At 38.4% G+C, this 24,338-nt stretch overlaps 1 protein-coding gene across 1 annotated transcript in view; it reads left to right on the forward strand.

Moving 5' to 3' along the window:
* The first annotated feature begins 248 nt into the window (after positions 1 to 248).
* The window catches only part of LOC136857706 (inactive histone-lysine N-methyltransferase 2E), a 335,033-nt gene continuing 310,943 nt past the window's right edge, over positions 249 to 24,338 (forward strand). The window contains exon 1 of the mRNA XM_067136572.2: positions 249 to 469. Within this exon, the coding sequence (XP_066992673.2) occupies positions 414 to 469 (56 nt within the window). The 5' untranslated portion in view covers positions 249 to 413. The remainder of the gene's footprint in view (positions 470 to 24,338) is intronic.

Consider the following 24,338-nt stretch of genomic DNA (forward strand, 5'->3'; position numbering starts at 1 on the left):
AGAAAAATTGAAATCTGTTTAAAATGGAGCGTATGACTTTTTGGTGTACGAGTAAGTTGTTTTTAACTTCAGCAATTTATTCTTTAGAATAACATTTGTACTCAGGTGCTCTCTGTCGGCGTTTTCTGTTTGCTATACGTCTAGGAGGTCATGGCATTATCTGTGGAACGGAAAAGGATGTTTGGGATCGAGGTTAAATTTTGAAGTCCGTGGATGTGAGCCATTGTTTTGTAGCAATGAAATAGCCGCCATCATTGGTTTTGATACCTAGTTTAGTATCCAAACAAGTTATATTCTTCTTAAGGGGAAAGTGACGTGATAACTTAATGCTATGATTAGAGGCGTGATTCTACGCCATAAAACTTCATTTTCGGAGGCTAATTTTTGATTGCCTTTGCTGCATTCATTTTAAGATGCTTATGTTTACATTGAAGTTTGAAGTGTACGTTTGCTTTGCTGTCACATACAGGTAGGGTTTTTTAAACAAATCACTCAGAGTTTTGTTGATTGTTTTCTGGGAGTGTAAAAAGCTTCTGAAGTTGTGTTAATTTCTCCGGAGCTCTGCATTTTCTTGGCAATTTGTGTTTAATGCTTGACGTATGTTTGAAGTAACATTAAGGTCTGTTCTCGTCAGGATATTGTATCGGAGTATATGTGTAATAGTGTTTGTAAATTGTGTATATAATGCGTTATATACATGTAGCTACATTCTTTTTCCAGCTGAAGTCTGTAGAATTACTGTTGTTCAGTTGTTTCTGCTGGAATTTGTTCTTTAGCGAACGTAATAATGGTTAAATGATTTCAGTACAAATTTTGCTAGCCTTTTGTTTTGAATAGAAGTGTTTCGCTTGGGCATAATTTCCAATTTATTCCCAGTTTCTTTCTCGTTATGTGTTGTTCAGTGGTACTGCATCCCATTGTATAATTTGAAAACGTTAATTTGTGTACAGTGTTGTGATGCCTTGAGTAGGTTGGAATATTGGTTGGAAAAGAATTTACTAGTTCAGAGTTGTCTGATTGGTAATGTTTTTGTAACCCAAGGGGGTTAATGTAGCGCGGCATTCTTTTTTTTAATATTCCCGGGTAATATTTGTTACTCTCGTGCGGTCTTGATATATAACTTAACCTAGCAGGCTGGAATTAAACATTTATGTGGTATACTATTTGGAGAAATTCAGTTTGTTGAGCAATAGTGTGGTTGATGTGCATCTTTGAGATAGTTGCCTCTTACAACTGGAGCAGTTGAGATTTTTAAATTAGTAGATAAGCCCTATGCGTTTTATTGTATATTATTGCATTATCTATAGTGCCACGAATCTCCTTTTATTTGCACAATGAAGTATTATATAAAATGCAAGCTTTTGTGTTTTAATATGTAGACCTATAGATTGAAGTTTTGAATATTGTACGAGGATGAATATGATGGAAAGGGAAGTGAAATGAAGTGGAAAATGATACAAATGATACAAATGATACTTCTCTTGCGAAGCTGAAGGCTAGGATATTTGTGGAATATTCAGGACGTACGGTGTGTAATTTTAGGGAATGGAAAAAAATTGGAAGGGGTGCTTAGAAGTGGGGTAAAACTTCCATATCCGGTGTGCGAAAGTGAGGTTAGAGATCCAGTGTAGCGCAGCTCTGGTGACATCACGTAACACTCGGCAGGCTTGCCAACTTATGCATTCTTGGCAACAAGACCACTGGGCTGGATTTGTTAGGTCCGAGGAGTGACGAGACCATTGGGGTAGGTCCGGTTAGTGACTAGACCATTGGCCTGGGGGGCAAGCAAAGGGGTGCTAGGGGTGTAAGCCCTCAAATTAGAGCTGCTTCCTTAGGCCTCTAGTATCCTGCATGACACCACCATTGGTCTGGATAGGTTAGGGTAGGTTAGTGACAAAGCAATTGGTCTGGATGGGTTAGGGTAGGTTAGTGACAAAACCATTGGTGTGGATAGGTCAGGGTAGGTCTCGATAGGTTTCTTACTTTTAGCGAATATAGCAACCCTGTACTTGCACACGATACATGCTCTGTTGGAGACGATACAAAGCTTGTCCAGCGAATTGGAACACATCATGAACATTAGCAGGCCGATAGGAACACAGTACATGGTCTCATTCAGCTGATTTACACGGTCTCTGTTTTAATTCTGCTATATGAGTAAGAATACTTCTTGAGGCAGGATGGTGGGTTTCTAGCAAGCATAAAGGAAAGATCTCGCTTTTCTGCTTAAGGTATTGTTGCACATAATTTTTATATGATTTTTTTTTAAAATCCCTAAATTTGCACACACATTTGCTTTCTTTTAACCACATGTGTGGGACAGAAAAATCATGAACCGGATGAAAAGTATGAAATCAAGCTATATGTAAAATATGTGAACGCTATCAGTTGTTATTGTGCAAACATCAGAAATTAACTCTGACACAATTCTGCAAAGATCAGCAAATTTAAATTGAACATTATAAGAAATTATTCGTAAATGTTTGTGTATTTAATATGTTGGTCATTGGCTGGAATAAAGTTATTTTCTATTGACATTGTGTAGTATATGTATGAGGTCTTGCATAATTTTTTCACAATATTCATGAGATTATATGATCTCAGTATAGGTTATATTATTTCGTTGTGTATATTTCTCCTGAGAATGGTGAATTATTAATTTCCCAGTGTTGAAGGCCTGTATATAGCTTTGTCTTAAGTGATATATACGTTCTGTTTGGTATTGTAGTATTTTGAATTAAGTGAGTGTTCTCTCTGTTGCTATTAAAGTAATACTGTAGGCCTGGTATGAACCACATAACTTGCATAGTGAATTTTATGTCTGCACAATATGTATCATACGTGCACTTTTTAGTGATAGTTTTTTGTACTGGGTTGAGGAGTAAGGGGGAACTTTCCCGGTTCTGGTTATACTGCCACCTGAATGGAAATGAAATCTGAATTGAATCGATAATATGATAGATCGATATTAATTTCTAAACTTTTATTAAGCCAATAACTGTGTCACACACACATTATATAACATTTCTCGATGCAAATCTTGTTCCTAGCATGAATTCTATAGTTTGGCTTTGCTGTGTAAACAACAACAGTACGAGTATGTAAAGTGTACGCCAGATGTCACACAGCCTACGCAGTGGCCTCCACGGTATGCACTAGCCATGTGTCTTGGTAGGTGTGCTAGGTACCAACTGACGAGCCCAACCTAGCACACGGGGGCGAAATGCTGGCAACCAGGAATGAGTTTGCTGGAAAATCTATAATGTCCAATAACGGACCATTTATATTGGTATTATAAATTTACTCACTCGGGACAAATATTTCAGCTTTCCTATGGGAATCAACATCTATATCATCAGCGATCATTAGCAATTCTTAGTTTGTGTTTCAAAGGTTGCCAGTGCCGGGCTGAGTGGCTCAGACGGTTAAGGCGCTGGCCTTCTAACCCCAACTTGGCAGGTTCGATCCTGGCTCAGTCCGGTGGTATTTGAAGGTGCTCAAATACGACAGCCCCATGTCGGTAGATTTACTGGCACGTTAAAGAACTCCTGCGGGACTAAATTCCGGCACCTCGGCGTCTCCGAAGACCTTAACAAGTAGTTAGTGGGGCGTAAAGCAAATAACATTAATTATTACTGGTTTTGCAGTCTGGATTGTTTGTCTGTGAGTTTCCTGATTTTGTCAGATTTGTTTCCTAGGTCTTCCACTGTAATTTATAGTTCATATCTTCCTTGATTTATGTAATCCACTTAATGTTGCACTTTTTCCATAATTTTTCCATTATTCTCTTGATGATCCTGTTCTCTGGTGTCCCGAATAGATGTCCAAAAGATGAAATGCTTTTCTTCCTGATTGTGCTCATTACTGGTTCTATTTCCTTGTAGATTGTTTCATTAGAAGCTACTCTCCAGTGTTCATCTTTTTGGTATGATTTGTTGATGCACGTTCAAATGATTCTTCTCTCTATCTTGAGTATTTTGTCTGTTTGTGCAGTGTTAGTTGTTTTGAAGATTGTTTCACTTGCATATGTTATTTCTGGTTGAGTGACTGTTTTGTAATATTTTAATTTTGTTGCTATTGACAGGCCCTTTTAGATGCAGGTATTCTTGGTGACATTATGTACACATATATGAGGGGGTTGAACATTTTTCAGTGCTTCATTAAAAAAAAAGTTAAGAGTTTAAAACATTTGTGTTTCTTATAATTATGCATAGGATACTACAGAGGTGTGCAAATTATTATGGTAAAACACTGAATTCACCTGTTTCTTCACACCAGTGAGCTTAAAGAAAATATTTTTGTTGATAAATTAGTCCTGACTGATTATATTTCTTCAAGGATGTTATGCACTAAATATATTGCTTATTATGACAATATTATGTGCAAATGGTGGCAGAACTGATTATGTATTGCAGCTGTTTACCTTCATCTGTTGAGCCAACATGGCACATCTCACATGATGTTACAGTGCTCAGCAAAATGCAGCCAACTTACGAACGTAGGTTTGGTTAGTGACTAGTGGGCTGAATTGGTTAGGTCTGACTGAAGACAAGACCATTGGGCTGGGTGCTTAATCCCTGTGATAGAGCCACAAAGTAGCCCAAAGGCCTCTTAGTATCCCCTGTGACAGTATTGGTTAGTGACAGGACCATTAATTGGTGTCAAGACCATTGGCTAGTGACAAGAACATGAGGGAATAAGATACCATGATACATCACTCTGACTCCATTTTTCATTATTTTTGCAGAATGTGGTAGAAATGGGGCATACATGTTACAAATTCTGTCGGAAACAATAGGAATTGACTTGCAGCTGATAAGAGCACAGCAAATGGTTGCATCTGCGAGATTGACATAGTATCGGTTTTAATTTTTTCCATATAAGTATAAATACTTCTACCAAGTGAGTGGCTGTGTTGGTATGTTCGTGCAGCTCTGAGCTTGCATTCGGGAGAGAGTGGGTTCGAATCCCACCGTTGGCAGCCCTGAAGATGGTTTTCCATATTTTCACACCAGGCAAATGCTGAGGTTGTACCTTAATTAAAGGCCATTCCTGCTTCCTTCGCACTCCTAGCCCTTTCCTATCCCATCACTGCCATAAGACCTATCTGTGTTGTTACAACATAAAGTGAATTGTTAAAAATATGGATTGGTGAGTCCATGGCAAGTATAAATGAAGGATCTCCCCTCTTATCTACATTAAATATTGTTTCACTTAATATTTGTATGATTTTCATCTTCCTAAAATTGCAAACTTCGTGGTAAAGTGTGACCTACATTTATATATGTTTTGAACTAACGAACGATTAATGACCATTCTTTAAACTTATCTTTGTTTGATAAAACTTGTGTTGACTCTGCAAAAGATACAGTTAAAAATCCCACATGATGCAGCTGAGACGCAGTCATTTGCATTAATTGAGGCCTGCCAACATTTGCAAATTAAAAAGCAACATGATATTCTATGTACAAGAGTGGACAAAACTGGAATTAATGTCTGATATATTTTCTAAAGTGACAAAAAAGACTGACAAGAGCATTGGTCTGGATTGGTTAGACCCTGGGTCTGAGGGCAAGCAAATATGGGTCTGGGGGTATAATCCCGGGTTAGGGCCATGAAGTGGCCTACAGGCCTGTAGCCAGTGTTGCCAGATCTACAAATAAAAAGTTGTACATAAAAATTTTGGGAGTTTTAATGAAAATTTCAGTAGTATCTTGAGCACTGAAATGTTATAATATAACTAAATTAAAGAATGCAATAGTCGTGTGAAGTTGTTATGAGAAAAATATACAATTTCACTTGCCCGTACTCTCTGGCCACTCTGTTTCTTCTCCTCTTTTTCCCCAGTTTTCCTGTAGATGTAATTATTCATCAGGCATAGAAATTGTATACCAATTTTGAAGTTGTAGCAGGATGCAGATTTTATATTCTATATGCGGGTCGGGATTTCCCTTCGAATGATGCAGTCAAGCGTGAGTTTTGAGTTCAATAAGAGAGGAGAGATTACGTAATTTGAGCCAAATGAATGCGGGGAAGTACCCAGTGAGTGATGTTATCGATAAAACGTCGTGCAGTGAGACGAGGAGGGAGTTTTTTTGGCATAAATATATTATGTACCAGTAGTCATTATTATTCATTTTCCGTAACTTTGGATTAGAAGAAATTTTGGGGGATTTTTGGTTTTTCTGGTGTGTTGCGAAATACTCGGGGAGATCTGAAATTTTGGGAGACCTGACATTGTCTGTAGCATACCCTCGAGTCCTGCTAAAATGGGACAAAAAGTTATAAGTGCCAAAAAATTAAGTTTATGGAGCAGTAACATGCATACGGCACAAGCCATGACAACTTTGAATGGCACATTTTTTATTTTATTTTGATCAATATTTGCAGCCACGTGGCCAGATGTGATGCGACTTTTATCGGAGACAATAACAAACTGTTCATCGTAGACGGCCATCGGTAACACAGGAAATGGTCGCATTTCCCAGATATACTCGGTCTCCGTTTTCATTCTCCTATATAAGTAAGAATACTTCTACGGGCTTGGTGGGGCCTGGCAACCATAGAGGAAGGATCTTTCCTCTGCTACTTCAGGTATTGTTTCACATCATTTTTCTATGCTTTTCCTCTTTCCTAAACATTCGAATGGTCAACAGAAGTGTCATCGTTTGTTTTTCTTATCTTGCGGTTCTGCTTTGATGTTATTTTAAGATATTTCTAGAAAAAGAAAGAATAGTGCATGTTCTTCCTAGGTCTGAAAAGTTGCGAGCCATGGCATGGCGATCATATGACCTTAGCTTAATCTTGCCTTGCTTCCCAGTATTTATGCCAGACTTGGCCATCTTTACAAAGGAAAATTAAATATGTCCTCCTATTCAACATACACCACTCCCCCCTCTCCCCACTAGCCCTGCACCCCCGCCCCCTTTTTCCATTCACTCCTCCCATCCTCGCAAACACAGCTGAGCCAACAATAGACACGATCGTAAGAACGGGACCGTTTTTTAAAATGTAGATGGTCAGGCAGTTTCAAGAGGACAACCACTTAATAAGTAAGTTTAAAAGTTTCTTCACACTTATTTTTTATTTTTTACTCATCAGCCCAAGTTTCTCATACATACTCATTTTTTTCATTACAGATTGGAACTTCATTGATGGTTTCCACTATGATCGCATACAGTTTACCCGGCATCTGTTATCTTCTGTAACACAGCTTCTCATTTTTTTTTTTTGTTGCCATCCTGACTATTTAAAAATAAGGCAAACACACCGCTAAAATTGAGAAGATCAGGCCTTTCGAGAGTGCTACTATTCTAATATTTGAACTTCATTGGCGGTTTTCCATCTCATGTCACATACCTTTATTAAAAGAAACAAAATAAAAAAAAAAATAGAATGTGTGTGTGTATTGAACTGGAGGACATATTCAATTTTCTTTTGTAAAGTGAAAACAGTCAATGCGAATGATTCTAATATCTTGTAATTGGCCATCATTCCTGCTGGAACTCTGTCAGTTTTTGTTCTTTTCTAACTTGGACAGTTTTAAGTTTTTAAGATCAAGAGGTATCTTGTTTTCTGTAATTCTAGCCCTTATTCAGGCAATGCCCTCTTATTTCATCATAAACGGATAATGTTGTTTCACTCCTTCGAAGAGACTGAAACGAGTATGATATAGTAACATTAAATAATTATTCTTCACTTTGTAAATTATTTTATTTTTGTTGGCCCATTCTGCTGGTTCATTTAAATAAGCAGTTTTATAGTATTTACATTTTAATTTGGAGCACACAATGACTCAAATATGTTGTATTAAGATTACCTAACTAGTACGTATCTAGGTTATCTTAGCTGGGCAGCCTGTGAAAACGGTATCTGACGCCATACCCTAGGGTAGGGATGGTGAACCTTTTTCAAAGAGTGTGCCATTTTAAGTCTGGTTTGTTATTCTCAACTGTTGACTGTGCCACTTGTTATTTTCCTTTAAGAAATGGCTACAACCTACACCCCCACCCACGACTTCCTTTCCCAATTCCCAATTATGTTTCTGTTATTTATTTATTTACCGGTATCCATTTTATTTATTTACTGATATATTTCATTTTTCAGATGTATATCTTGTAAATACATTTGATTGCATGTTCCGTGGTCTTTTTTTTTTTTGCAAATACTGCAAAAAATACGTTTGAAATATGTAGGAGAATACCTAATATTATTTGTAAAAACTTATAAGCTCCCATTATAACACACTTTGTCATTAAATATTATCGGACTAGTTGGCCTCGCGGTTAAGGGCGCACAGCTCTTCTATGCCATCGTCACCATAAGACCTATCTGTGTCGTTGCCACGTAAAACAAATTATTAAAAAATACACATTAGGTATAAAAATTAAAAATACTAATATTGCCAATGGACTTCACTTCCTCCATTATCTTTATTGTTTCCCATGTAGTTCGTATGCTCAACAACTTAACTTATTTCTCCCTCATCACATCTCCACAAGGAAATCTGAAAAAACAGCTATCCTCGCTTGGAAGGTCACATCAATGCTTTCATCAAAACATACTGCATACATCTGGGAGTTATCCAAATTAGCTTTCAATTGCTCCAAAATTTCTTCACATGTTCTTATTATTCTATCCTTGACAGCAGTTCAGCTGGCTGGCATTCATTTAATTCTGTTAATTAATTGTTGATTGTTAGAAAAGTTTTCAAAAAATGAGTGGGACGTCAATAAGAAAGTTTCTTTCAAGAACTCACCGTCAGAAAGCGGTTTCCCAGCATGTCTATGCAGTGTGACAGATGGAAACACCGCACAGATATTCATAGGACGGAAATATGATACAAAAGAACTAGTTCGTTTTGTGTAATTTTCAATATTTGGTGAAACGAACACTCTTCTTTCTTCATTTCGCATAGAACAAACATTTGAATGATTAGTCTCGAAATGGAGCTTTACATGAAATGTGGGGGATACAATTGTTTTCGAACAACAGGGATTACATCTATCTTTCCATTAGTCTGACTTCCATTGTCCACTGTTCTTGAAAAACTCGGTCACTACCTTTGTTAAATTTGTGTCTTTTCAGCACCTAAAACATGTTTGCATGGTCCGTATATAAGCCCACCAAAAAACGACACTGTTATTTCACTTCACTCTCGGACCTATCAGTGTAGCAGTGTTGCCGTATTGTATGTCTGAATGGAACTAGTATTTAGATTTTCAATATTTATTTCTTACACGTGAAACGCTATAAGGTATGTATTGTCTGTAGTACAAGACGTAACTTAATATTTAAAAAAATGATTATGTTCATATGGTGTGCCACCAAAATCGTGTTTGCGTGTCACCTAGTGATATGCGTGTCATAGGTTCGCTATCCCTGCCCTAGGCTGTTAGAGACAAGGAATTAATATTCGAAAATAAGTCCAAATTTTTGCTACTCCAAATGCACGACTTGTTTAACATTTCACCGTGTGCAAGAAAAATGACCGCGACGTCATAAGTATGACGTCACACCACCCCTTGTACCTCTGTAGACAGCATATGTGGTACACCTGCAAGAATGTGACATAAGCCAGGGCCGCCAACCCTTCCTTGAGAAAGGAAGGGTGCGTAACACCCGCGGTTTTAATGAGCTTGGGTTCATGCAATATGTACATATGCATGGCTCGTAATTAATTATTGAAAAGAAATGCATAACCATGGTGAATAAACATTGTGAAATTTTAAAGTACAAATGTAATTATATGATTTACTTTCTTCGTCAATAAGTAGGTAAGTATTGGCGTTACGGGTTGAAGGAAATCGCCAAGTGGTTACGTTCGTTGGTTCGTATTTCTCGTGCACATGTGTAGATCGAAGATGGAGGAGCGGTTACCTGCAGCAATTACCACGTGGTCGTGTACTTGTGCCATTACTGTCAATTCAAGTTTTCATATTTAATTAATGGCTCATATATGCACATTGTGCGGTATTATGTAGTTAACTAATTAAGGAATGATTCGTACATTCAGTGTGGATTTATGTGCGTTTTAGGTCTTCAATTACATATCAAAGTCAGATTAAATTAATCTCGTGTGGTTTCAAATTAATGCTGGCTGGCTTCGTAGACGATGCCGGCAGTACCTGCAATGGATACCAAAATAACCTGTGAGTATCATTTGATCTCACTAATTCCTATTCTTACTACTGTGTTAACTTTCAATTTAATGTAGCCTCCGTTTTAATTTTTCTGTGCGGGTAATAACACTTTTTTTTGGATGGGTCGGTGGGTCCCTGGAAAACATAAAGGTAGGATTACTCCTCATCGCTGCTTCACGTATCGTTTCATATCGTTCGTACATGCGTTTCTGATCCCTAAACATTCCAGTATTTTTATAGTTCATCGTGATTTCTATGGTGAATGTATATCATCATTATGCATCATGTGATGTGATCATTTTCTGCTGTAACTCATGGTGTGCATAGTTTGTGTTTTTATGTAAATTTAAATGTCCGATGTTGGCTCATGATGTCATAGTTTCATCATGACTGACCTTCAACAAGGGATAAACTATGATGTCATAAACATGGCTACCATCACAAGAGAGTCATAGCGCTTGGCAAATATTTGCATTTAATAATTACTTACAAATTGCAACAAATCAAAATTTTTGCATCTACGTTTCTTTTTTTGGACATGGTAGAATTTACCCTTTAGGTTAAAAAACTTCTGAGACCCAAATTTGAGATAGTGGGCTTGTGTACCGGACCTTCTTCATCTTTGTGTCATTTAGGCGAAGCTTGTGGTGTTCATAGAATGACCAGCATTTTGATAAGTCAGTGTAGGACTCACGACTGTTAAGCAGAGCATTCCTTTAAGCTTCAGGGGTATCCTCTTTATCACAGAACACAGGCAAATTTATATCTTGTGATTTACATCCTCATCACATTCACCCAATTTTTCTATAACTGAGCCAAGGTATTTAAAACGTGCATATTGGCAGTGGTTATATATGTACGATTATAAAGTAAGAGTTTTATTTGTACGTTGCTCAGAATTTAAAAAGAATGGTATTTCTCTATTGGACGAGTCCACAGTAACAAGGATATGTACTTCTTAATTTTCCGTCATTTCTGCCTGTAGCCTATGTATGTACGTGCATCAAAAGAAAACGGCCCAAGAGAATTTAATGAAAATCGGTATTTAAAGTCAGCCAAAGAGTCACTACAATCTAGGCTGTAAATCATTTTATTCACACTGAGTGAAATGGTAGTTTAAGGGAAATTTAAATTTATTTCTCAAATATTTGTTATTAGTGATCCTATCGATAAATACTACATAACTATAGTTATATAGAATAAAATTTCCGATCATTTATGTCATACATTTTTACCGAACCGGCTGTGATAACAGAGATATTTATGAATTTGTATTTTTGTTGCCAAGTCCATATCAATGTTGAGCCACGAGCAAATGGGTAAACAGAACTGAATGAAAATCGGTATGTTGAGTCGGGGAATAAGAAACTAGAGTCTAGGATATAAATAATTTTATTCACCCTAGATAAAATGGTAGTTTAGGGGAAGGCTCCTGTTGAAAAGTACGACATAAACAAAAAGTTATAGAGAATACAATTTCCGATCAGTTATGTTTTATTCAGTTTCACCGTACCGACTATGGTAAGAGTCGTATTTCAGAGTTGGAAGAAAACTAAATGTGTACCTACAATGTCGAAAGCTCATAAAATTGATCAAAAATAACGTTACATTGACCATTGTTTGTTGTATTGTTCTTTGTCTCTTATGTTGCCACTCATCTCTGATAGGTGGGATTACTGCTGCGTATCGAATGTAACAGCACCGGGCGAGTTGGCCGTGCGGTTAGGGGTGCGCAGCTGTGAGCTCACATCTGGGAGATAGCGGGTTCGAATCCCACTGTCGGCAGCCCGGAAGATGGTTTTCCGTGGTTTCCCATTTTCATACCAGGCAAATGCTGGGGCTGTACCTTAAGGCCATGGCTGCTTTCTTCCCATTTCAGTCCTTTCCTATCCCATCGTCGCCATAAGACCTATCTGTGTCGGTGTGATGTAAAGAAGGAAAGAAAAAAATTAACAGCCTGCCTGAATATTGGCGAGAAATAGCTGGGGAGTTATTTAACTTTCTTCTTTAGCATGCGTTTCCTCTGGTTCATAAATTTTGTGATACTACTGGTACGTAACACACTGGTTCATTCATAGTATTCCAGCAATTTGATCCCTACTCTGACACGATGATTTTGAATGAGCAGTATGCAAACTTAACGGAATACGCCGGAGGAGTGTTCACGGCGTTCTGCGACCTGGTCATTCCAGCTCTGAAACTTTGGACTGTTAGATCGGCAGCATAGTACTGCGTGTAATAAATATAATTTTTGGTCCGCATTGATGATATCTGATTAGAATAATAACAGTAAGTTATTTATTAAATTGACCACCTAATCAATACAATAAGTCATTGTCTTGGATGATTTACATTGATCTATTAACTAAAAATGGTACATGTTTCGCCTAGTATGAAGGCGTCATCAGCCATTGTCTTAATCTCTGAATAAAAATAGCACTTGATTAACTTATAATAAGGTGAAGTTAATTTAAAAAATCTTGAAGACACTTAAATTAAAAATAACAATGTTGGTTTAAAAATTTTTTTTTTACAATGTGAAGAATTACAAAGGTGAAAGTAATAGAATTATTGACATTAAAAGGCTGCTATTACAAGTAAAATGGACAAAGCAACAGATTGTAATGTTACAGCAATCTTACTACTTGTTCATCACAATCTGCTGAATTTCCTTGTTTTATGCTATCATGGAAAGGTGAAACATTCGCATTCTGTTCCATGTGCTCTTGTGATATAAATGTTTCTAACGGAGGAAGAACAGAATTAGTTAAACCTGTTAAACACATATCCAATACAAAATTTAAGGATGGCAGTCAGAAAATTAATTTGTTTTTTACCTCTTCTGGAGCTAACCTTGATATAGTAAGAGCGGAATGCTTGTTCACTTCATTTTTAGTTGAGCGTAATATTCTGTTTTCTGCTGCCGATTATGCTGGTGCTCTGTTTAGGAAAATGTTTTCTGGTAAAAAAAAAAAAAAAAAAAGGATGTGGTCGTACGAAAACCACACATTTTGAAAGAAATGGCTGTGGATTCAAGAAGTGAACTCGTTGGTTACATGCAATGTGAGCCATTTTCTTTAGCAACGGATGGGAGCAATAGTAGTAATGATAAGCTTTACCCTATTGTCATCACCTATTTTGTGGCGAAGCAGGAAAAGATAGCTCAGTGTTGTCTGTCCCACCCTTGGGACGTAATATTGGTAATTTGCTAATTTCACAGTTAGAGTGTTACAAAATACCAATTCAAAATTGTACAGCGTTCTGTTCCAACAATGCTCGTCATGATTGGAGAGAAGAATGGAGTTGCTGCTTTTTTAAGGGAAGCAGTCATCTGTCTTCGTACTGAGTAGCTCAGGCCATTTGATTAACTTGGCTGCTGAGAAAGGTGCAAGCAATTTGCCTGTTAAAGTTGATGAACTGTTAGTCGACATCTTCTGTTATTTAGAAGAGAGTTGTAAGAGGAAGGAACACCTTAAGAAATTCCAAGAGCTGCACAACAAGGAAATGTAGAAGATACTGAAACATGTTTGCACAAGATGGATATTGTTAGGAAGGTGTCTCCAAAGGCTGTTGGAGCAATGGGATCCACTACTTGGTTTCTTTAAAGATGAGGTGCTTGTTAATGCTCAGTGTGCCTCAACTACTAGCTTAACATCATTTACGATCCTAAAAGCCGAGCCTGGTAGTTCCAAAGACCATGAAAAGAGGAAAGCTACAGAGTCATCACAATTGGTCGCTCCCAAAAGATTTGCATGTGTCTCAAAACCTGACACTCCTTTGCTAAAGAATAAGAACATATTCAAAATCGTGAAGAATTTTTTTTAATGGTTCTGTCGTCATGCTTAAATAAGGCATACTGTGCCTTCCTGTATACTGTCCTTTCTTTATTTGAGAATCCCAATTCTACTCTTCAGAGTGCTTCTCTTCACATTCATAAACTACTAGAACTAATGACGAACCTGTTAAAGCAGCTGCTTTCCAGATTTGTTCAACCGAAAGTGATCAAAAGTTCCTTTTTATTAAAAGTTCCATATCATTCTATTGAGAATCAGAGAGACAGTGATGAGCTAGTCATTGACATTGAGACAATGCACTTGGTGAAAAACTTAATGATAGAGATAAATCACCATTCTTTTCATCTGCCGTGGGTTACTTCTGTACAGCATGTGATTAATTATTAACAAGTTCCCTTTCAGTGATGAAGTACTGAAACATGCAAAGGTTGCAGATGTTTCAAAAATTGAAGATGCCCAGTTTTCTTCTGTAAAATTCTTATAGAAAGATTTCCATCATTGTTACCGAGGAAGGGCAGTGAGTCAGTTGAGGATGCAATGAATGTGCTTCAGAACCAATTTGTAACTCCCATTCCTAGGCCTTTCCTATCCCATCGTTGCCATACGACCTATCTGTGTCGGTGCGACGTAAAGACAAAAAGAAAACAATTTGTAACTCTTCAGATTGATGACTGTGCTACTGTTGAGAGTGAGAATCTGACAGATGGCACCAAATGGGCTCGCTTGATGAACATTCGTGGAGCTGATTGTGTTCCTAAGTGTGATAGGATATCCAGGCTAATGCTTTCTGTTCTGACTCTCCTCAATATGAAATTCTGGATTCTATTTCTGTTTTGAAAACCAGAAGTACTGGTCCACGTTACTCGAGTAGTTTTCCTCCAGAATTTCTGAAGAAAGCAAAGAAAGCAATTTATCTCCATATGTCCTCTTCAACCTGTGATAATAGCATGCTGTGAACTTGACATGATTTTGTAAATAAGTGTACATGTTTAGTTTAATTTTGATGGTGACATTCATATTGTGATCCGCAAGTTTAAAGTGCAGAAAAACGCTGTTTGTGTACTGTGTAAACTGTTCCCAGTGTTAAATGAAAACAGATGAGCTCTCATCAAAATGTAATTCTGTGTATTTAATTTCAGGGGTGATCATAACATGTATTCAACTTGTATTAGTATTGTTTGTAATCTCCCCCCTTGCCGTCCTTTTTCAGTATGTCTCAAGACTTTGGGACATATCCGCGTGTTGTTAAAATGTTTCTGCTTTAGGATCTTCTGGATTTCTCTTTTTGAAAGTTGGCACATATGCTGTTAGATGGCCGGGATTTCTTGTAGATCAAGAATGCATTTACCATCAATACGGTGTAAAACAAAAGTTTCTTCCACCACTTCTCCTTCCACCTAGAGCAGAGGTTCTCAGCTCGGTGCCCGTTGTGGCTAGCCCAGTGTGCTAGCGTGACGTAAATGCGGGCAGCTTACGTAGAAGCATATGTCACAGTGAAGCGAGAGAGCAAACACACTTTGCAGGGAAGCGAGGGAGGATTGACGTTTGACTGTGATTACGAAGCTCTCCTCAACTTCTCAGCGAAGTATTGATTGGGGTAGCCTACATTATTTAAAATAAAACTTTATAATCGCAACAAAAAACTGACCTTTTCACGATATTCCAGTTTGATTTATACTGCGCTCGATATGACCAGTCTGTTTTATTTTCTTATATTTATTCATTCAGAGAAAACTGACATGTTATGATTCTTGTGTTACAATCTACAAACGTACAGGTTTTAAGAGTTCAAACTATGATTTGCAATTCCTTGGATGGGAATGACATTATTTCCATTTAAAAAAATGTAATCGATCCTGACTCAGTCCGTTGGTATTTTAATTTGCTCAAATACACCAGCCTCGTGTCTGTAGATGTACTGGCACGTAAAAGAACTCCTGTAGGACTAAATTCTGGCACCTGAGCGTCTCTGAAAACCGAAAAAGTAGTTAGTGGGACGTAAAATCAATAACATTGATTATTGAAAAAATGTCATTCCTGTTATTCATTAAGCAAAAAGTAATATAATTACATAATGGAAAAATGAATTGCACAGCGTTGTAGTGTTGTGTGACTTTCCCCGTTCTCTGAATTTCTAAAAATAGTATTTAAAATTTAATAGGCGTCCGATTATAATAGCTAGTCTCTAAATGGCGAGAGGGAGTTTCATCACGAGTGAGGATATTGATATTTACTATCCAAGATTAAAGTACAACGACAATGAAATTATATATACCAGATAGGTGTACAGTATGCCTTCAAATAAATAACCTCACTAATTTTATTCCCAGTAAGCATGTTTGGATTGTTGGTGAGTTGATGAGTTTATCAGATAATTTAAACCCAAGCAACCACAGGCTACAGTTTATCCATCTTAACTCCATATTATGTTAGAACTGTTTCTAAAGCACCTCTTAACATGTCATAGTGAAAATTGTAATTCATTACATACATTATAAAAATATTTGAGGTTGTAGGTCTAACTCTTTATTGTATCCGGTCAACATACGTGAACTGCAATGAACATAAATAACTTATTTCTTGCAACGTAAATTGAAAATGCCTCCATTTCAAACTTCAGTATGATATAGATGTTGATTCCCATAGGGACTCTGAAATATTTGTCCCGAATGAGTAAATTTATAATAACAATATAAATGGTCCGTTATTGGACATTATAAATTTTCCAGCTTTTAAATGGTCCGTTATTGGACATTATAAATTTTCCAGCTAACTCATTCCTGGTTGCCAGCATTTCGCCCAACCTAGCACACAGGGGCGAAACGTTGGCAACCAGGAATGAGTTAGGTGGAAAATTTATTATGTCCAATAACGGACCATCTATATTGGTATTATCGCTATAGTGATTGAGAGTGATTGGGAGAACTTTGCCCAACGTTCATGGCCATTGACGTAGCCCCAACGTCACTGTGCTTGAATAGCATACGCTCATCGCCTACCAGCCTGCTCACTTACAGTGCTGGGCGCCCGCATGACAGAATGCCCAGCATGAGCACCTCTGACCTAGAAGAAGGGTGGTATGCCTGCAGCTGATCTCCACAGTCTACTCCAGTTTTGTTTAAGTTATAGACCTTGTCTTGCACTACATGGGATTTGTATTTTTCTATGAGACCACCTCTTGCTTTGGTTAGTACTGCAGTGGAACCATTCTTGTTCTGATTGGAGAGCATGAAAATATCACGGGTATCCTTCCATTTTAGGAAGAACAGTCCATTCGACTGCCTGACACATACTCAGCCTCTAAATGGACAAATGCCCTCATCAACGGTCAGTTCTCTTGCTGGATACAGTGAAGTATGACGTTGAGTGTTAAAAGTTTTTTGGAAACTTGGGTCATGCTGCGAAGTACCTAGTTGAATGTAGAGGTTGTCGTCATTCACATGTAGCATGCCCAGTATTGACATGAATCTGTCCTTGCTCGTGAGTTTTCTAGCACAACTTGAATGAAGGAGTGGATGGTAGACCATTAATCAGATATATTGGGCTTCTAAACAAGCAACATATTATGATATATTAATGCGGGCAAGAGGGGGAAGTCCTTATTTTGTGAAGTTCCACAGGAAGCCATTTGTTCCACAAAAGGTATATTTTCAGTTGTCCTGTAAGTTTCTACTCTGAAATTGTTGCTGCAGAAGAGCAATTGTTTGTGTTTTGATTTGCTTATCAGATTCTCAGCAAAGAATAATGGGAAACAGTCCACAGAACTGCTGCTGTTCACATCAGCCTTCATACCGTAGTCTTCTTTAAATACTGGTAAATCGTCTTCGGTCCAAGAAACATCTGCTCTAGGAGGTAGTCACCTGAGCCTATGGTATGTGAAGTTGATTTAGAATTATTCCCCCTTCTTCTTTCTCCATTTCCTGTTCTTCTTTGTCCTCATAATCTATACTGATATTATAAAGCGGAAAAATTTGTAACGAATAGGCTCAAAAACTACTGACCGATTTTAAAAATTTCTTCACCTATAGAAAGACACATTTCCAGTGAGTAACATGGGCTGTATTCTATTTTCAAAACAATTCGATGTGGGGGGCACGGGGGAGAAATATAAAAATAATAGGCTAATATAGGCAAAATATTGAATTTGTCGTATAAGGACGAGACAAAACTCAATTTAATCCTCTTGACGCAAAGAACAAAACTTGGTAAGCCCTATGGGCCCGAAAACCATGTTTTAAGGCCCTAAAACCAACCGTTACGGAGATATTGGCACTACACTACCCCTGCTCTAGGAATCGGATAAGGTAATGAACTGCCGTAACCATGGCAACATCAGCTCCAGGATTCTAGAGCAGTGAGATTATGTGTGTACGTTTGGCATAGCTGCCAACCAAAATTGATATAAATAAGACTTAATATCTGGAAAAAATATACTGTTGTATAAGGCACTCATAGGACTCCTTTGGGCGGGGATGGAAAGGGGGTGAAGTACGAGTATATAAATCTTACTATATATAAAAATGGAAGTGTGTGTGTAAATGACACATCTCCTCCTAAACCACTGGAGCAATTTCAACCAAACTTGGTACACGTATTACCTACTATCGGGAGACGATCACTGTGGGGTAAGCCATCCCTAGCGCCCTTAAGGGAGGGGGTCGGGTGGGGGAGTAGTTATAGTTATAATAATAATAATAATAATAGAGAATAGTGTCGAATTCATAGTTTTCGGGGTCGCTGAGTTGAAAAGTAATACTCTAGAGTTTTTTAAAGTCCAAGTTCAGCCTCCTTTTAGGTGGGGAGCAAAGGGGGGGGGGGGGTGAGATATAGAAATAATTAAAAACAGATTCGAATCCATAGATTTCAGGGTCTCTGAGATGAATAGTAATACTCCGGATTTTTTGCAAGTCCTAGTGGGTAGCGAAGGGGGTGAGATATAAAATTAATCGATAAACTATATATAAAAATCTTACCTTCTTCTTACTATATAAAAAAATTGATGTATGTGTGTGCGTGGGGGAGTGTGTGTGTGTGGGTGTGTAAATGACACATCTCCTCCTAAACCACTGGAGCAATTTCACCAAACTTGGTACACTTATCAATTAGTATCAGGAGACAAACCGTGTGAGGGTAAGACACCCCTAGCACCCTTATGGGCAGGGTGCGAGGTATAAAGATAATCTAGAATATTATCGAATCCAGAGTTTTTGTGGTCGCTGAAATGATTAGTGACACTCCGAATTTTTTAAAGTTCATGTTCAGCCCTCTTTGGGGTGTGGGTGAGTGAGATATAAAAATAATCGAAAACAGTGTCAAATCTACAGTTTTCTGCATCACTGAGATGAATGGTGACAATCCAGATTTTTTATCTCTAAGTGGTGGGGGGCGAGAGGGGTACAGTCTCATTGACAGTTGAAATCCTGTGCATCGTATCTATAGTGCGACGGCTAAATACATATAGTTATCACTTATTAATTTTTGACAGGATCAAATACTTCCCAGTCGGTTCAAGCTTCCATAAGGACTAAGATTTACTCAAAAATTAAATAATCTAACACTTGAAATCAAACACATCTAAATAATTCTAAAACTACGTAATAGATCATAACATATCAATCTGCAAGTCAGGAATTCTATAAAAATGCACATCACACATAACTAAATAGTAATGCTAATCTGAAAGGTAAATATTCAGAAACTATCTGGGCAACGCCGCGTACTACAGCTAGTCTGTAATATAAATGTACACGTAGTCGTACATTTTTTTCGCTACTGGTTTAATCTCATACGAACACATCAAATTTTTTCGGCGACACAAGGATGTGAAAGGGCAAGCATTAGAAAGGTAATGGCCACAATCTCGATTAAGGTACTTCCCGAGCATTTGCATGGTGTGAAAACGGAAAACCCTCTTCAGGGCTGCCATTGGTGAGATTCAAACCCACCATCTCCCAAATGCACGTTCACAGCTACACTACCCTAACTGCACGGCCAACTTACTTGATGGTAAATTGTAAACATTTGTGATTTGCCTAGTTGTTGCAACAACCTAGTTGATGATATATACAAAAAAAAAAAAATCATTTTCATTTTCCATTATCCAGCTGTACCCGGATAGGGGCAAATATGGTTCCTCTCCACTTTCTTCGGTCTTTCCACCACTCCTCCAACACTGTGTCCCAGTCCAGGTTTCTTTCCCTAATAATGAGTTGGATTGTGTCCTTCCATCTCAGTCGTGGTCGTCTGCGGCCTCCTTCCTTGCATTTGCATTTCCATCACCTTTTTTGGCATTCTTTCACCACTCATTCGCTTTATGTGCCCAAACCATCTTAATCGGCTTTTCTCTATTCTATCATTGATTTTTTCCACTCCAATTTCTTCCCGCATTTTCTCATTCCTTATTTTGTCTCTTCTACTCTTCTGTATCGTACTCATGAAGAACTTCATTTCGGCTGCCTGTATTCGACTCTCATCCTTCTTTGTCATACACCCTAAATAAAGTTGCTCGTATCTGCATTCCAGTTTTGAATTATAGTTTTCTGCTTCTGAATCACTATCTTCCATTTCTGATCCAGAATTTATTTAAATCTCTACAGTCATCGCTAGAGTACTTCATGGCAGCAGTCATTGTGCTCGCGGAGTTCCGCCTCACGGAGACCAATTACTACATGTTGTTATGGGCGACATAAGTAGTTCAATAGGTGCTGGGATCTACTGTTTTTTTTTTTTTTTTTTTTTTTTTTTGCAAGCACTTTAAAGCCTACACCATGAGGTGAGCCAGTGGCATTTGTTTAAACTAAAAACTTGCTGTAATATGAACAGTTAAATGTGAAAACAAATCACAATGGGGCTTTGAATGCGTGGTAGTTTTAGTTGGCCCAAACGGTGTTCGGGCGTAGAGCGGAAAGTGTTAGGAATCTTCCATATTTATCCCTAGAGATGGCCATGCAGTTGTTTTGGTTGAAAATAGCGCCACCGGGCGAGTTGGCCGTGCACGTAGAGGCACGCGGCTGTGAGCTTGCATCCGGAAGACAGGTGGGTTCGAATCCCACTGTCGGCAGCCCTGAAGATGGTTTTCCGTGGTTTCCCATTTTCACACCAGGCAAATGCTGGGGCTGTACCTTAATTAAGGCCATGGCCGCTTCCTACAAACTCCTAGACCTATCCTATCCCATCGTCGCCATAAGACCTATCTGTGTCGGTGCGACGTAAAGCCCCTAGCAAAAAAAAAAAATAGCGCCCATCATCAGCTACGGTGTAACGCTGATATGGGAATATGTGACAGAACACAACATGGAAGACATTGAAGGCAGTTTTCTTAAAGAGAAAAAAAAAAGCACTATGCATCTGAAGGATCATCCCACTCAGGCTCGTACACAGTGACAAAAGGAAGACCTGAGGAATTACCTTCGGCTACCACTCACAGCACGTTGTGATTAAACAATTCAAAAATAAAGAATGGTAAGTAAATATACGAAAGGAATTGTACACTTCAGATTATCAATCCTGAGAGTATATAAACTGAACTTATTTTGTTCAAAAACCGTTTTCTCTTACTATTGCTTTCAACCTCTACACTTCACTGTAACTGCATATCCAAACTGTCTGTTTTCAGTCACATATCCTGTTTTTGATTTAATTGTAAGTTATTTTTCTGTGAAATGACACTGTTACTTTTTGACTGTTCAGGATGAGCTTTATTGTTCTTCCAGTCATTCTTGCAACTCGCGTTTGCAGAGTACTTTCTTCCTGCAGTGCGATTATTATCAGTTTTTCCTGCCTCTTCAGTAATATAGAACTCTTCTTTAGCTGTGAATGTCTAATAATGAGAACTCACACCATTTTAAACTGATACCATGGTAGCAGATAGGGACCCTCTTCGGAGGCAGCCCTACCCAGGGAGTGGCGCCCCTGCCTATGTGAGTCCCAGAGCACACTGACCCGGTGTGTAACATCTGGTATGGGTCCCAGCTCAGGGTTACGAGTGAAGACCTCAACGGCATCTACTGCGGAGAAGGTGGACTTCGGTACGGCGGAGATGGCGGAAGGGGCATACCCGTAGCGCCTGTACTCCAGAGGAGCGGCTACGAAAGGCGTCTTTCTCCATGTTAGGGGCGGCCTAATTTTGAACCTGGCAGTAGGTATAAAATGCCTTTGGGTGTAGCGAGCCCATCGTAACAATAGCCTATATGGACAAAGCAGATATGGTGCCTCGGAAAAGGTTAGGGTGTCCCCTGCTAAAAGCAACGCGCAGCTCTTCAGGTGCTGGGGGAACTGTGAAAAATGGGCAACCAGCACCAAACTACATCAAAATTGCAACAGTTAATGTACTGACACTGACGGGAAAGACAGAAGAACTGGTTGACTTCATGATGGAAAAAGGTATAGCCATACTTGGACTGTGCGAGACCAAGAAGAGGGGTACAGGGGAGATCCCTCTGAGAGAAGGATACAGGCTGTATTACAGCAGAGGACCTGAAGCAAAAAATGGAGTGGCCATCATACTTAGAAGAGAAATCCAAGAATATCTGGAATATGCAAAGTACGTCAGCGATAGGATGATGATGAGACTCCAGTTTGAAAATGGCGTGAAAGATCTATTTCAGTTGTATGCCCCACAAACTGGTTGCATAGATGAACATCTAGAGGACTTCTTAGAGGAGGTGGAGAGACAGACAGAAGATAAGGAAGTACTATTGATGGGAGATCTAAATGCACAAGTTGGAATGGAAAGACAAGGAAAGGAAGATGTTGTAGGGCCCTTTGGATATGGAAATGTAAATCCAGAAGGCGAGTTGTTGGTGGATTTTTGCATGAGGAATCAAATGATTGTTCGAAACACCTGGTTTAGGAAGAAGAACAGTCAGAAGATTACAAGGTATGGCTGGGGAGACAGACGAACAAAGACCATGATTGATTATATAATCATAGAGAAAGAACACCTGAAGAACCTTGTAGATGTAGTAGCCATGCCTGAAGAAGCCTTTGGTGGAGATCATAGAGTTGTGATAGGAAAATTGAAAGTTGGAAAGATTGAAAAACCCCAATTAAGAAGAGAGAAAAGAATTAAAGTATGGAAGTTGAAGGAGAAAAGCATACAAGAAGAATTTCAAAGGGAAATAATACCCTTGGTACCCAGGACAAAGATGGGGAATGTTGAAGAGGAATGGAAAAGATTTAAGGAAGCACTGGTTGGATGTGCAGAAAAGGTGTGTGGTAGAACATCAGGAAATGTGAAGGACAAAGAAACACACTGGTGGAATGATAGGGTAAAGATTAAAGTGAAGGAAAAGAAAATGGCATGGAAAGATGGAAAACATCTAAGACTGAAGAAAGTAGAAGAAAATATGTGGAGGCAAAGAATTTGGCCAAGAAAGTAGTGGATGAAGAAAAGAGGAAAAGCTGGGCCTTATTCACACAGAAATTGAGAGATGATATGCAGGGCAGCAAGAAATTACTGTATGGTATCTTAAGAAACAAAAAGAGAGATCAAGTAAACACCAGATTTGTGAAGGATGAAGGTGGCATAATTTTAACAAAGCCAGAAGAAATAAGAAATAGATGGAGAGAGTATTTTCAGAAGCTGCTGAACACAAGAACGGATGACAGTCATTCAATGGACGACCAAGAAAGGCAATTAGTTGACGAAGAAATGGATAAAGAAATTACAATGAATGAAATTGAAATGGCAGTAAGAAAGATGAAGAATGGAAAAACTGCTGGAATAGATGAAATTTCAGTGGAGATGATAAAGGCAGCTGGAGCTGTAGGCCTGCAGTGGACATATCGGGTTCTCAGGAATGTCTGGGAGAATAAGGAGGTCCCTGAGGATTGGCAAAAAGGAATAATCATCCCAATTTTCAAGAAAGGTGATAAGAAAGTTTTGAAGAACTACAGGGGAATTACTCTAATATCCCATGTTGCTAAGATAATGGAAAGGATACTGGAAAGTAGAATAAGGTTGAGGGTTGAGAAGCAGATACAGGAAAATCAGTTTGGTTTCAGAAGTTGAAGGTCAACAATAGAGCCCATTTTCATTATGAGACAACTAATGGAAAAGCATTGGGAGTACGGGAATGATATGGTGATGACATTCATTGATATTGAAAAGGCATATGACAGTGTCCCTAGGACGAAAGTTTGGGACAGTCTGGTGCAAAAAGGAATTGGACAGGGATTAATAAAATGATCATGGCATTGTATAAGGAATGTTGCAGTTGCGTGCAAACACAAGTTGGCAGGACAAGTTGGTTCAAAATCACTAGCGGGCTGAGACAGGGAAGTGTTCTATCACCAATCCTGTTTACAATAGTAATGGATGACATCATGAGAACAGCAAAAGCAGCATATGGAGGAAGAGAAATGAACATGATGTTTTTTGCAGATGATATTGTGATTTGGG

The sequence above is a fragment of the Anabrus simplex genome, chromosome 1, assembly GCF_040414725.1.
Source record: "Anabrus simplex isolate iqAnaSimp1 chromosome 1, ASM4041472v1, whole genome shotgun sequence".
Taxonomy (NCBI): Eukaryota; Metazoa; Arthropoda; class Insecta; order Orthoptera; family Tettigoniidae; genus Anabrus; species Anabrus simplex.